Source organism: Zootermopsis nevadensis, unplaced genomic scaffold, assembly GCF_977971745.1.
Source record: "Zootermopsis nevadensis isolate Lab colony 2312 unplaced genomic scaffold, Znev_1.0 Znev_ptg000024l, whole genome shotgun sequence".
NCBI classification, from domain to species: domain Eukaryota; kingdom Metazoa; phylum Arthropoda; class Insecta; order Blattodea; family Termopsidae; genus Zootermopsis; species Zootermopsis nevadensis.
In genome coordinates, this window is record NW_028259156.1 from 7,353,946 (window position 1) to 7,368,722 (window position 14,777).

The window sequence follows — 14,777 nt, forward strand, 5'->3', positions numbered from 1 at the left end:
AGCTCACCAACTCTGCATAACGCATGAAAGAATTCGTGACGTCAAAAGTGAAAGCTTATTACAACGACGCCCTAACAATAACTTTTCCTCTCCGATGGGTTAAAAGTTTGAAATCTCAGTTTCTCTATTCTTGCCCAAACTCTAATTAAAACTCAAGTTACTCGTTATTTGAGTTCGTAGTTTGTCTTATTTCTATTTGGGGGCTTCAGCAACAGACGGAATATAAGGCCGAATTTTCATAACCTAAAGATGAAAGCTGATGTGAGAATATAATATAAAAGAAGCTAGCACACCTTTTTAACTTCATTCGAAGCAAATGTATGCAAGAGAGAGTTGACAGTCGCTGAATGGGAAATAATTTCTTCGCCTTTCATATAACCGAAAGGTACAATCTTGTTGTTCACATGGACCATTCGACTCCGACCAAAGCCAGATTAATCCAACGTAAGCACACCAACCTGCTCGTTTAAAATACGTTTTAAGAAAATCAGAAACAAACACCTGACGAAGACCGTAGAAATGTTTCTGTGGTGGGACTCACGGGTTATTTCCAATCTCTGAGTTGAGTCGCTTGCAGGAGAGGCAAGGACATTACAGAGCGAGAGAGAGGTCCAAGTATTCGGCCATTATAAGGGCCGAGGAGGTGGATAAAAGGAAATAGTAGAAACCCAGAAGACAGCCATCTTCGGACTCACCGCCGTGAAAACCTCAAATCCCACTCACCGGAGAGACGTAGAATGTTCCACAGTGAGGTGCTTCATAATCTGGACGGAATGTATTGTGGCGTTCACGCCGAAAATGATATGATGGACAGGACATACAGCACGCACAGAGAAGATGAGAGATGCATGAGACGTTTTTGTCAAACTCCTGAAAAGTAACGAAACCCATTCCCCGACACATGTTACATCGGGGGGGGGGGGGGGGGGGCGAAATGAGAACACACGCAACGCCCAAAGATTATTGTCAAATCAATCTTTATGCGACCTAGAGTTAGTCCAATTTTAAACGACTTAGTTGCATTCGGTAAGACGCCATATTTTGCATGCCAAGTCCTTGCTGAACACAGACAAAGCTCGCTTTTCGTAATCCAGTGCTCGTCACTACATAAGACACGAGAATTTGTATTTCGGAAAGGTGTTTCTTGCGTATGTGACTGTGGCGTACACTCAAAGGACCTCACACATTTCGCTCCTGAATAAAACTGCCCTATCCTCTTTCAAACTCCTCCCTTCTAAACTTCATACTTTCATTTCAATGTTCAGACAGCTATTGTCTGCCATTCATACATCTTTTGGGAGTGACCTTGCGATGAAAAGGGCCAAAAGAACGCGTATTGAGTGCGTGCATGGAGAATCTAATCTTCGCACACGACAAAGGAAACGTAGAACCGTCTTAGAACAAAGCTTGTCATTCACTTCTTTGAAACCCGCCGCAGAATATACGAAGTTGCATAAAAGCAGAATATAGAAACAGCTGACAAAAACACAGCCAAATCCTCCCTACACAAAGGTTAGGCGTCATAGGAATGTTCGAAAGGGTTACCCAAAACGTTATCAGCAGTTTTACGAAATACGTAACTCGAAAACAGCTGATCGGAATTTCATAAAATTTAGTATGAAGTTTGTGCCATTTTAAAGAGTGCATGCTAAAACTTCTTAATTTACTGCAGCCATAACAGAAGAGTGATGGATGTTCAAAGTGGCGAGGTGGGTAGGTGGCGTCACTACGCTACGACGCCATTTTGCCACGTTTCTAGGCGATGTATGATGACGTCATTATTACATCACACGAACTATTCATCAGTTGTGTGTGACTTTATTTTATATCATAAATTCAAAGAGTGATGACTTTTCCTAGTGCCAGAAGACAATGTAAATGATATTTCATTCAGCATATCGAAATGTAGTGTTACGTAATTGGTGTGTTTCGAGGCGTTTGTAGATGCACGATTCGCGTTACGATAAGGCTTCATCTTCAGACCAGCGAGAAAAACTGGACTCTTTTAATAAGAACTACTACAATAGGAACATCGGATAAGGTAAACTAATGACGTCCCGACACTCGCTGGCGACGTGGCGAGGTAACCGAAGACGAGCAAATCTGCTAGGTTGTTTTGTCGTGTATTCTTGAAACGGACACACTGCCTCCAACTGTAAAGTTGACAACGTGTAACTCCGAAACGCTGTTGTACAGCCAGAAGACTTCGTGGTACAAGGAACAAGAAATCGCCGTGAAAAGTCAAACCCCAGATGATATCGCGTGTCCCATATTTCATTCTGTAAGGTAGCGGAGACTGGGGGCGAACGGGGCACCTTTTGGGGTGCACAGCGGCCTTCGTGTCTGAAAAAAACAAATAAAAAAAACAACAACTGCGAACGGACATCGTTCACTTCCGTTTTACCACATTCGAGTCTGTCTTAAAGCGTTGTTGCAGGAAGCAGCCATTCGGCAAGCAACGAGCGAGAAAAGTGTTGTTGTTTTTTTAATAGTTTCCATTGTGGAAATATTGTTAATATTTGGAAGTGACTGTGTGAGGTTAGTTCTTTATCGCGGAATGTAAATTTGTTTGAAGGCGTTCACACAAACCGGTTGAGCATAATTAACAGCATTTACACTGTTAAATTCTTCTGCATGAGCAATAGCGCTACTACATAAATGAGTAAGCGTTAAGCGACCTTTAACCTCTGAGCAGGTTCCAACTGTTAATTTCGTACTTTGTTTAAGTTATTCACCTGGACGAGGGAGAAATTATTTATCAAATTTGTTTCGTGTTTAAATATTTTTGTTTCATCCTGTAAGCTATTCAATTTCTGTACATTCATGGTCGATAGTAAATTCAGATACGTTAATTGTAGTTAGGGTTTATAATCTAACGCGAATTACTTCATAAGGAAGTAGAATATTTTCTTCAAAACAGCAATCTTGACTATTTATGTACAAACTAGTTCCATAAAACCGTGTCTAGGTGTTCTAATCTTAAACACTAAAATTTCGGTCAATTACAACTAAAGTATTATATCAGCGGCCAAATGCTGTCATAACGCTGACGAAACTCAGTCTTCTGTTGCGTGTGTGGACCTTCACTTAAGCTAATACAAAGCGAGGCCATCCACATTTAAGACTACTCGAACTTATATAAACATGTAAACTGTTAACCTACGTCTAAATGAAGCGCGCCTTTCAATAATTTAAATCGTCTTTATATACATGATACATTAACTTAACACAAATTCCATTTGGCAAATGTCCTTGTCTCAGTTCTTTGAATTTCTGTGAGGAAACTGAATTCAGTCTCTCAACAAGACATTTAAGACCTTTGTCATTCATAATACGATCGGCTTAATTATTTCTTCAGCATAATATTGCCTCATCGGTGTAGAATCTAATGTTAGTAACCCAATATTTTTAGGTGGCTTTGGAATGGACGCCATGCTATTTTAATGTTCATGGGGTAAGGCGCCATTTCTTACAACAAATCTCTGGGTTTTACTCTTCTGACTGTGTTGAGGGATTCCAAACAACTGAAGACCCACGACCGCACTTAGCACTTTTTAGCGACTGGCGGGAAACCAAGTTATAAGTAGTTTATTTTCTCCTGAAACTTCGCAGAAATTTGTTAGAAACTGTAGACCGACACGTTTACGTGTTAGGCCTAATGAATTTTCTTTACCAAGTTTCTTGACATCTTACTCCTGCGAGCTATTTATTTGAAATTACGAGAGTTTTTAACTTAGGGGGTAGTTATTTGTCAATCGCGCATGAAAGCAAATGCATATAAATACATTGTGATTCAATGTAACGTAAGCAGTGACAGGAGCTCCAGTTGATAGATAAGGCGACAAAATAAGCGCTGACGTAGTTCAGTAAGCACGTCTTAAAAACGCGGTGTATGTGATTTAGCATTGCTCTATGATTATGAAGTTTGCTCGGAAGAGATTAAAATGGCTTCATCTGTTCTATTTCCTCCATCCTGTGCTGATGTCTTGGGGCGAAAATCCATACCGCGGAGCAGCACAGAAACCTGATATTCCCTTTTATCATCAAGTGTTTGAACACAATAACATTTATTTATTTATTTCTGTGTCCAAAACAAAAATGGTCCTGCCAAGCGACTTCATAAAAATCAAAACACATTTCCCTACATTTATTTCATTCTTCACCTTTTCCACTGACCTTGGATACTGAATTGCTGAAGTGTGGTCAGTGAGGTCAGATCAGATTAATGGAGGGCCGCGGGGGTTTGTGGGAAGCGAGCGGAAGCAAGGTGATGGAATAATTATGAGGTGAGAAGTGGAGTGTCCTCTTAATTTCCTGTAAGCAGTGCAAATATTGAATGTGAACTTCGAGTGTCCTGAAGCGAATTGGATCATCCACTGCACTAACGTTGGATCTAATCCGACATCCACGGCATCGTCTTGGCCAAACTATTAGTAATGACAAGAATTGTGACGTCATCAGATATGACGAGCAACTCTGCGTATTTGGTCCCGACAGAGGTACGAACCATGGTAGGTTATCAAAGCGTTTGGCCGTTTTCATACTCACTTGCTATCAGTCCTTCACAGATGTTGCTTATATCATTACATTTAATCTAACGCATACCACTTAAAAAATGTTTCAAATAATCCTGTCGGTCCTGCTTCATGCCCTGTGCTGGGCAGAAGGCTGGTTCCACCAGGAACCACACCCATCCTTTGTTATGGAGTCAAGACCTGCTGAAAGTGTGCTTATATTCCATGCCCCCTTATTACAATCGCTGCTACTTTCTCTCATAAACACACATGCACACGTTTCTCAGTATTTTTCTTCAACAAATTTTTAGGTTTACTGTTTTCGTCTATTATTAGTTCGTAAAATTTCTTATCATAAAGAATTGTGCGGTGATAGAAGTACTGACAGGAAGGGCCTTCCATTATGCACGGCCGACAGAAGCTTCCCAGTTTCACGAAACGCTTTCGAGTTTCATTTAGTTTCAAACAATGCTCACACACACACACACACGCGTAGCCTCGCCTGTAGAACAGATAACACATGAACGCCAGCCAGTCTTATCGTCTCTGGTCCGAGAGCGAATTTATCTCTGGGACAAGTGAGCGCCGGATGCAACGCGACAATGAATGCGCATTTGCTGTGATCCAAGACGAAACCCACGCGCGAGACACGATTCATCGCGAGAAATGAAACTCGTTCTTCTGTAGGAAACACTCGTCGTCCAATGAAAGCGATACGATTCTCGATAGGGGCGCTTTTATGAATCAGCGGTGCGAAGGCAAAGGGGAAAAACTTCGTAAACTTTAATGATACTTTTTTTGAACAAACTGTCATGTTGTGGTTTGCCGAAGAAGACGCAACTGTCGTACATGAAAATTACCATCCACCGAGCCACGGCTTCGGAAACTTGCGTACTTTCACTAGACCTACTGCGAATCAAAGACAGGAGTTGGGATCGTACGCAGAACAGAATTAGGTTATGTAGCACTGGTAAGCAGACTGGTAAGGTGGGAATGCAGTGCCCTGCCAGAGAATTGTGTTAACAATTGTTGACTGTTTCGTGTTGCTCCACTAAATTTATCAAAGAACTACTGAATTACCTAAACAATTGCGTACTCATAATTGAACATTGAAGACTATCGTCGATGTATGCAAACTTCGTAGTTTCTGAGGCGTTGCACTTCCAAAATGGCGTCATTTCCGCCATCGGTCGTATCTGACATCTCCAAGCCTGAATGCTTAAGACCACAGCGAGCAAAGCAGATCTGAATGGTCTTCCTGCTTATAGCTCGCAAGTGGAATCCCTGCACCGTCTGAATAAGCACGTGTTCGTTACTGACTCAATGACGGCGGAATGAACTGTAATTTTTAACAAAACCGCATTCGATGGTAAATAATAAGCAGACCTCCATTACAATTACAGACACTCGAAGAATACAAAAGACCGTCTCCTTATTTTATGCAACACGGCAAATCAATTATCTAACATGTTAACATTCAAGCCGGAACATTCCGAAAGAGATGGCAAAGCGTGATCAGTGTGTATGTGTGTGTGTGTGGGGGGGGGGGGGGGGGTCGACAGAACCGGTGGTATTTGCAGAAAATAACATTCATATTTCATGAAATGTATCGTAAGAACCACAGAAAGTAAAAAGACGCGAGCGATGCAGGCACACGCAGTTTCTACGGCCGAAACTGAATTTTTTTTCCACACCCGAGAGTGTACAAGGAAAAGCTGAGTAATTTCTGATGACGTGTTCTCCCCCCAGCAGAGTTTTTGCGAGGCGCTTAATTAATTACACGGTATAAAGGACAACACGAACAATAAATCATAAGCCTATCTCACCTCCTTTTTCTATGATCCATTCGTCTTTTATGGTCTTCTGTTCTCTCATTCTACTTCGGGTTCTCGATCAGAACTTTGTACGCATTTCTGGTCACGCGGAATATAGCTACAGGTTTTCCCCATCTCATGTTTGATGATTTTGCCATTCTAATCTTATCAATTGACGAATGCAAGTTATATAACTCCTCGGTGTACAGTTTCCTTCATCTTATTCCTACTTTCTAATTACTCAGAAAATAAAGCTCGTGATAAGATACCGCGGACCGATGGGAAGCTGGAGTTCTGGTCTGAGCTAGCTTCAGACCAGCGAGCGAAATTATTCTTCCTGTGGTGGTGTTCGAAGCGGTCGTTAGTAGCTGAGCGGCGTCTTGACTCCAATTTACAGCAAGTATATCGACCTTACTCTCTTGTAAGTTTTGTGGAATTAACCCTTTCGATGCTGAAATTTATAGAACAAAAATTTTAGTTGCAACTGTAAGTATCACCCGATTAAACTGATTTGATTACCACGGATTGTTCGTATATTCAGGGACAGCAAACGGATTAATCGGGACTCTGCTGTAGTTAAAACGTTCAATTTATTCAGATGGGGTAAAATTGAGCGATAATCACGTTGGTAGGATTGGAAGGGTTAATTTTGCTTAGTGATATGAAAGTTAAAACATAAAAAAGTGGCCCAAGATAAATTGAATTACAGCGAAGAATGAAATACAGAACTGACGGTAGGAAACCATGAACAGTGTTGCAGTTAAAATTATTTTAGTGTGGCCAACATTCTGATCTGAAGTGAGAAAAAATAATGTAATCAGCGAAATATAAGAATATCCGATCAAAAACTTCTTGACGATGATGAAGGGTCAATTGAATAAAAATTTTCTTGGATATTATTCATCGTCGAGTAAATAAAATATAAAACGTAACACGACGTTTCGGAGATGGGGCTCTATCTCCGTCTTCAGGTTCCTACTCAGTTGGGCCCACTAGATAGAGCTAATCCCTATCTCCGGACAAAGTAAAAAAGTGAAAGTCCCGGAATAAAAAGACATCACCACACCATCCATCCGTGGGACGTAAAAGAATAAATAGCAGAAATAAAATTCGTTAAACACGATAAAGCCAAATAAAACAAAAAACTCACAAAATGTGTATGTAGATCCGCGTTTTTAAGAGACCTGGAGGTCCGAATGGACGTCACCAATTCCACTTCCAAATTACTAACACACAAATCTTGTTTTTTTACTGACATATTTTGAAACTTACGTTCATAAATCACAATCTAATTGATGGTTTTAAGGACATGGAAGTTCATAGACCATAAGTGACGCAAGTTATTTAAGCGGTCAGCGCCCTCTGCTCTTCGAATCATAGTCCAGGGAGACATTTCATTCGCCTGTAACTGTGGTCACGTTACAACCATAGAAAGACGTTATTAAAAGGTACTTACGTAATTTGCGTCAGATTTTTCGCACAAAGTCACACATCGTCGCGAGTATCAGGGAATTATGATTAGCCCTGCACAAAGGCAACCCTAAACCCTCAAAATTACATAACGCCTACGTGACTTAAAATCTGCACTCTTTTCAGGCACAATGGTGGTGTTGTTCCACTACACCTCAGGCGACGGATGCATTGGGATTATCAGTGAGGGCTTCATCCGCAGCTCAAAGGATACGACGCGAGATGCGATGTTGGGACAAGGCGTTTATCTGACGTCTCTCCCTCCATGGACGGATAGCAAGAAAATTGTGAAGAACAACTGGGATGGCCAATCCGAGAGCGTGTTTTTGGCCAAACTGGATCATATTAACTACTTCATTGCGTTCGACTCTCGCGATCTCCACGGCGTTACAAAAGCAAATGGCTCACGTGATGTTTGGATGGTGCCCTATGACATAAATTTGGAAAAGGTTCGACATTCGATACATATGAGGGGATCCAACGTCGCTGTCGCTCAAAGCCTCGGCTACCTGTAACAGGCTCACGACTGCTAAAAAGAATATTTCTTAAGTTACATTCATATGCTGTACTCCTGAGCTTATAACATTCTTATAATTTCTGAGTAATGTAATGCGACATCTCTTTGAAATTTATGCAAACAGCAAAGACTGGAAATGATGTGCCACACATTACTGCTGTATGGGTCAAGTTTACGTGCTCTCCTCACTGAAGTAAAAAATGCATAAATCTGCTTCGCCATTGGTTCAAAATGTGCAGTTTGTATCAATGGTGAGCAAAATACCTTCACTTTTTAAAGCTGACGTTCGCCTTAAATAAAATTCAATAATTCAGTTCGTCCGCAAAAAAATTACAACTGACCATGATAAAGTTCAGCTGGTAGATGCTGTTAGGAAATGCAGAGTTGCCAAGTGTTAAAAATTCTACCCACTGCTGTCACTCGCCTTTAAGGGTTGCCAATCTCAACAACTGGCCTTAAGAATGTCTTAAACATTCCCTATAACGCCTCAGGAAAAACATTTACGTCCTGGATAATACTTGAAATGAACGTAGAAATTTTAGTTTCCGTTGTACGATTCTAACCAAAATTTCAAAGGCAGTTCCAACACCCGTCAGTAAACCTCCGCGATAGATATCAAGTTCTATTAAATTCGTTCAGCTGTTTGTCCTCGCGAATGGGACAGGCGCATTTTACAGCTGTTTCGCAAACAACAGACGCTGATGAGGAAGGACGTTTCGTCCAACGCTAATGTCATTAACAAAGTTCCTGTTATGTATATAAACAATAAATAGGAGTAACGCCCTTACATGATTCCATGAAGATGGAAGCAAAGAAGGTCTTCGAAACGTTGGGCTACGGATTCGTATCGACACGGCTAGCGTCCCGAGATTTCATTGCAATGTCCAAGTTTACTTCTGAAAATGGGTTCTCGTCAACAACTACTAAAATTTCCAGCATTCACCCTCAGATGAGAAATCAGTTGAAAGAACCAACCAAGGGCATTTCTGCAAAAAAAAAAAAATCATATTAAAATTATGGGAAAAAATGGTTGTATGGGATCAGTGGGGCAAAACTGCACTAAGACAGAGTGTGAAAGAATTCTTTTATATGTCATGCACCCAGTGACCTCCGAAATCCATGTGTTGCACTGAAATATAACATTAGCTAAGATTCGTTTCAAAATTTCCAGTTAATAAAACTTTCTGGTACCGCGGAGGACACTGGGGATTCACTGTCCGTCCGTGTGTGTCCTCCCGTGCACTGGTTTCTGTTAATACCCACGTCGGAAGCGAATTACAAGATTATGACGACATGCAAACCTCAGAGGTGGGAAAACAATCCTCGAAAGGAGAAATTCAAAAACTTTCCAACGTTTTACTTTTTCTACCACGAACATCACCAGGTCCGACCTGGAACTGCAGTCGTACGTCGCTACGTCATGTCGACAGAAGAACTCTTGTACTTTCATCAAATAAGATACCTTTCCGCCCTCTTATATCCACGTAGGAATATTTTTTGCACAGACTTTGCCAAAGACTTAACCCGTTCGTGTGTTTTAATGAAAAGCAGAACGTTTGGAGAACTGGTTCTTCTTCGGCGTTCTGCTTTGGACCAGGTCCAAGGTTGAGAGATCAGGTGCACCAGGGCGCCAGTGTGGGCTGTGGCCCCAACATTTCAAGGTGTAAGAAGGACCTAGTTCAGAAACTTAATCATTTTGATTGAAAGACAGAGGATGGGTAAAGTCCAACCGCTTGTGTGACGTCATCGCCAGAAACCTTTAAACGTCGCAAGGACATAGACGCCTTAAGAAAAGGAACGAACTATTTCTGGCATGGGACAGCCGTCTGTTACAGGAACAATATTTACGTCAGAACAGAAAAAATTCAGGTCAACCGAAATGTCGGTCAGGAGTAAGAGTAGTGAAGTATAAATTCGCTGAGTGACACCGACTCTGAACATGGAAATCCGTTTCCTGGTTGAGAATAATGCAGAACGTGTACAACAGTTTTATGGTGAGAACTAGGGCAAAATGCATTCTGCACACCCGATTTATTATTCAATTATAAACCATCAGCGCAGACGCTACTTTCAAAAACACTGACGTTTAAGGCATAGACGTTCAAACCACTCGGTTTGAAAGTTCTATTTTTATGAATCCTACTCAGCAAGGTGAGAGCCACAGCACTTTGAAATGCACAACTGAAGACAACAGACCAACTAACTAACTAACTAGATGGCTTACCGAACCCGAAGGTTCATCACCGAATTAACCAAAGCCCTCCACCGGACCCTGTCCTGGGCCAACAAAATCCAGTTTCCTTCAACTCCTATCTCCCATAGATCCCGCCTGAGATTATCCTCCCATCTACGTCTAGGTCTCCCCAGCGGTCTCTTCCCTTCAGGTTTCCCAACCAGTACCCAGTGCACACCTCTTGTCCCATCCATGCGCGCTACATGTCCCGCCCATCTCACTCTTCTCGACTTAATCACCCTCACAATACTGGGGGAGCAGTACAGATTTTTAAGCTCGTCATTGTGCAGTTTTCTCCACGCCCCATCGTCTTCCCTCTTAGGCCCAAATATCCTCCTCAACACCCGATTCTCAAACACCTGCAATCTGTGTTCCTCCCTCTGAGTGAGAGACCATGTTTCGCACCCATACAAAACAACAGGCAAGATTATTGTTTTGTATACTTTAATTTTCAGGTTCTTAGAAATCAGACGGGAAGACAAAATATTTTGGACTGAGAAGTAGCAAGCATTTCCGGAATTTAGTCTCCTCCTAACTTCCTCACAAGTATTATTTTGATTTGTTATTGTTGTTCCCAAATATTTGAACTTTGTAACCCTTTCAAAGGATTTATTAGCCACCCTAAGATAATTTTGCCCGCCTGTCTTCTGATGACGAGATACTAACATGTACTTAGTTTTTTCTGAATTTACTTCCAGCCCCACTTGTCTACCAGCCTCTAGTAAAACTTCTGCGTTCCTCTTTATTGTATTTATATCGTCCCCCAATAAATTAACATCATCAGCATATGCCAATAGCTGATGTGTCCCATTCAATTGCAAACCCTCCTGCCTACCTTGGACCTTCCTGATGGCGTATTCTAGCGCAAAGTTAAAGAGCAAGGGAGACAAAGCATCTCCTTGTTTTAGACCGTTCTTGATGAGGAATGTCTCAGATACATATTTACCTACTCGAATTTTGCTACAGGTTTCATTTAAGCACATTTTTATTAGCCCCACTAGCTTCTTTGGTATACCAAATTCAATAAGAATATTATATAGCACTTCTCTCTTCACAGAGTCATAGGCTTTTTTGAAATCTATAAATAACTGATGTACGGTCCCACCGAACTCCCATTTTTTCTCTAGTATCTGACGGATGCAAAAGATCTGATCAATCGTTGATCTGTTTCGTCTGAACCCACACTGATGATCCCCAATAATTTCATTCGCATATGGGGTTAACCTTGCCAAAAGAATGTTGGATAGAATTTTGTATGAGGTTGATAGCAGCGATATTCCTCGGTAATTACCACACTCAGTCTTGTCCCCCTTCTTATGAATAGGAATAATTATGGATTCCTTCCACTGTTGTGGCATCTCTTCCTTATCCCAAATTAACTGAATAAGCTTATGGATCCTCATATGCAACCCTTTGCCACCTGCTTTAATTAATTCGGCCGGAATCTGGTCAATTCCTGGAGATTTATAACTTTTCAACTTCCCAATGGCTAGTTCCACTTCATCTAAGCTAGGTTCTGGCACCAACAGTTCAGCTGTATGAATTTTAATCTGTGTAATATCACCAGTATCATGAACATTTAAGAGCTCGCTAAAGAAATTTTTCCACCTATTCACAATTTTTATTGGATCAGCAAGCAACTTGCCACTATCATCCTTTACCAAATTGGTCTGGGGTTGATATCCTTTCTTAAAGTTATTAATGCCTCTGTACAGGTCTCTGATGTTTTTTTCCTTATTATTTGTCTCAAGTTCAGCAATTTTGCCCTTCAGGTATTCCCTTTTCTTAGTCCTAAAGGTTCTACTAGCCTCACGTCTCACGTTACATAGATTATCCGCATTTGTTTTGTTTGGGTTCTGCAACCATTGAAATTTTGTTTGCTTCCTTCGATCTATTAATTTTGAACATTCTTCATCAAACCACGGTTTATTTTGCTTTCTCCTGTAGTATCCTAGTTTCTCTTTTGCTGAAATTTTGATGCAGTTTCTGACATTTTCCCACTCCCTGTTGATGTCCACACTTTCATTATCCTCATTTGCCTCTAAAATTTGAAACCTATTCGAAATTTCAACTTGATATTGTTCCTTTGCCTCTCCCTCACTTAATTTTTTCAAATCAAATCTTTCTGTGTCAAAATTTTGTTTAGTTCGTCTACTTACTGAAAGCCGCTCCCTCACTTTTGCTACCACCAGATAATGATCAGTGTCGCAATCTGCTCCTCTGAATGATCTCACATCAATTACATTTGTCTGCCTTCTCTTATCTACTAAAACATGATCTATTTGATTGTGTGTTCTGCCATCTGGAGAAGTCCAAGTGTATTTATGAACATCACGGTGTGGAAATTTTGTACTTTTTACAATTAAATCTTTTGACGTAGCGAAGGTTACTGCTCTAAGACCGTTATCATTACTAAGTGCATGGAGACTCTCGCTGCCTATTGTGGGTTTGAAGATATCCTCCCTCCCAATTTTTGCATTGAAATCTCCTAGCAGAATTTTCATGTGATACTTGCCAAATGTATCAAATACTGATTCCAATTCTTCATAAAAGCTATCCTTGATATCATCGCTTTTGTCTTCAGTTGGGGCATGAACATTAAGGACAATGATGTCGCACCAACGTCCTTCCAAAATTACGTAAGACAACCTGTCACTAACAAATTCTACTCTCTTAACTGCTGCCCTAATTCTGCTATGAACAAAAAAACCCGTCCCTAGCTGATGATTGTCATTCCCCTTTCCATAGAAAAATGTAAAATTGTCCACTGGGATCATGCCCTCCCCCTCCCATCGCACTTCCTGCACTGCCACTAAGTCTAACTTATAATTCCCTAATTCCCTACACACTGATTTCAGTGCCCCAGCCCTATAGAGGCTCCTAATGTTCCAAGTACCAAATCTCATGTCCTTTTTCAATTGCCGTGGTCGTGCCAAAGAGTCCGTCCTGATCCGAGGCTTGGTTGATTTTTTCGTAACACATATTTTTTTAAAGGTGAAAGGTTGTTAGCCCTACACCCAACCCCCAACCTGGAGGACCAGGGTATCACTCTTAGTCTAGCGCATCTCCTTAGACCTGTCCGGCTTGGGTGACCCTACCATGAGCCGAAGCTCAGGCCGGCATAGCCCTAAGGGTCATTTGAGCACGCAAGCCTCCTCACCCGGCAGATTGCCTTCGACAAGGTGGTGATACCTTCGAGAAGGGACAACAGACCTCTTCTCATAAATAACCATAGTCGACAGGAGGTTACGAAGAATTGGTGATGTAGTTCGGGTGACACTACAAATGCGTTCATAACCTGTTTCAGGATGAAGCCAATTCAAACGGAGCTGAGAGCAAAATACTAAGTCGAATCTTGAAATCTGCTGTCGGCTCGGGTGGTGAAAATAAATATGGCCGCGCCGCGATGTGATGATCCCTCGAATGTGTCCGTCACGGACTGACCGTGTTTGTCTGGCGCGTTAACACCTGATCTACTTGCGAGCGAATCTCTGATCGCTACAACTTATGGCACGCCTCGATTTTCATTAATCGGATGAAGAGTTCACAACAGCGCAACATTCTTACGCTCGAGCTGAGGCTTTCTACGTTAGACGCAGTCGGAACGAGGGATCATCAGATGGCGGTGCTAGTAGAGTTGAAAAACGCGGTCAGTGGCGGGTTTGGTATTAACTGTGCCCAACTCTGGGGTTTTTAACCGGAGAGTTCGAAGGTTGGGCGATTCTGTAAAACGTAATGTTTCAAAATGCAGTGTAAGGTGAAAAATAACTGGTTCCATAGCATTACCACGATCTGGCTCGGCACATCTAAATTTCATTCTAGAGTAGTGTAAGGTACCCAGAATACGACAGAGCCCACAAGACCTTTAATCACTCGTCAAGAACGCGGCGAATTGCGTATTCATTTCAACTGCTGAGAGTATTGATGACACAGTTAAAACCGACAGTCTTAAATGCAAATAGAATGCTGTAATTGTGGCATTCACATTGGCTTTGCCCTAATCAGTTAATTAGGAAATTAAAATACTTGAAAACATTGAATTTAGTGGAATAGTATGCTACTAATATAACGCTAAAGAGAAGATAACGTTTATAAATGTATATATTAGTCTTAGAAGACAAAAATCAACCAACAAATTGGGGTGCTCAGACAAATGTATGGTGACAAGACTGCGAACCTGCGGGGTATAATGTGGAATCTCATCACTCTTCGCGCCATCTTGTCAAACA

General features: G+C 41.4%; 1 protein-coding gene across 4 annotated transcripts; it reads left to right on the plus strand.

The window, feature by feature from the left end:
• The first annotated feature begins 1,912 nt into the window (after window positions 1-1,912).
• On the plus strand, window positions 1,913-8,452 carry LOC147872790 (uncharacterized). Of its 4 annotated transcripts, none has more exons than XM_087354995.1 (2): window positions 1,913-2,041; window positions 7,925-8,452. In XM_087354995.1, the coding sequence occupies exon 2, from the start codon at window positions 7,930-7,932 to the stop codon at window positions 8,311-8,313; it is 384 nt and encodes a 127-aa protein (XP_087211121.1). In that variant the 5' UTR covers window positions 1,913-2,041; window positions 7,925-7,929; the 3' UTR covers window positions 8,314-8,452. The 4 variants fall into 4 exon arrangements, with proteins under 4 accessions (XP_087211121.1, XP_087211118.1, XP_087211120.1 ...); XM_087354992.1 differs by lacking the exon at window positions 1,913-2,041 and adding an exon at window positions 6,565-6,749; XM_087354994.1 differs by lacking the exon at window positions 1,913-2,041 and adding an exon at window positions 6,565-6,728.
• The last annotated feature ends 6,325 nt before the right edge of the window (window positions 8,453-14,777 follow it).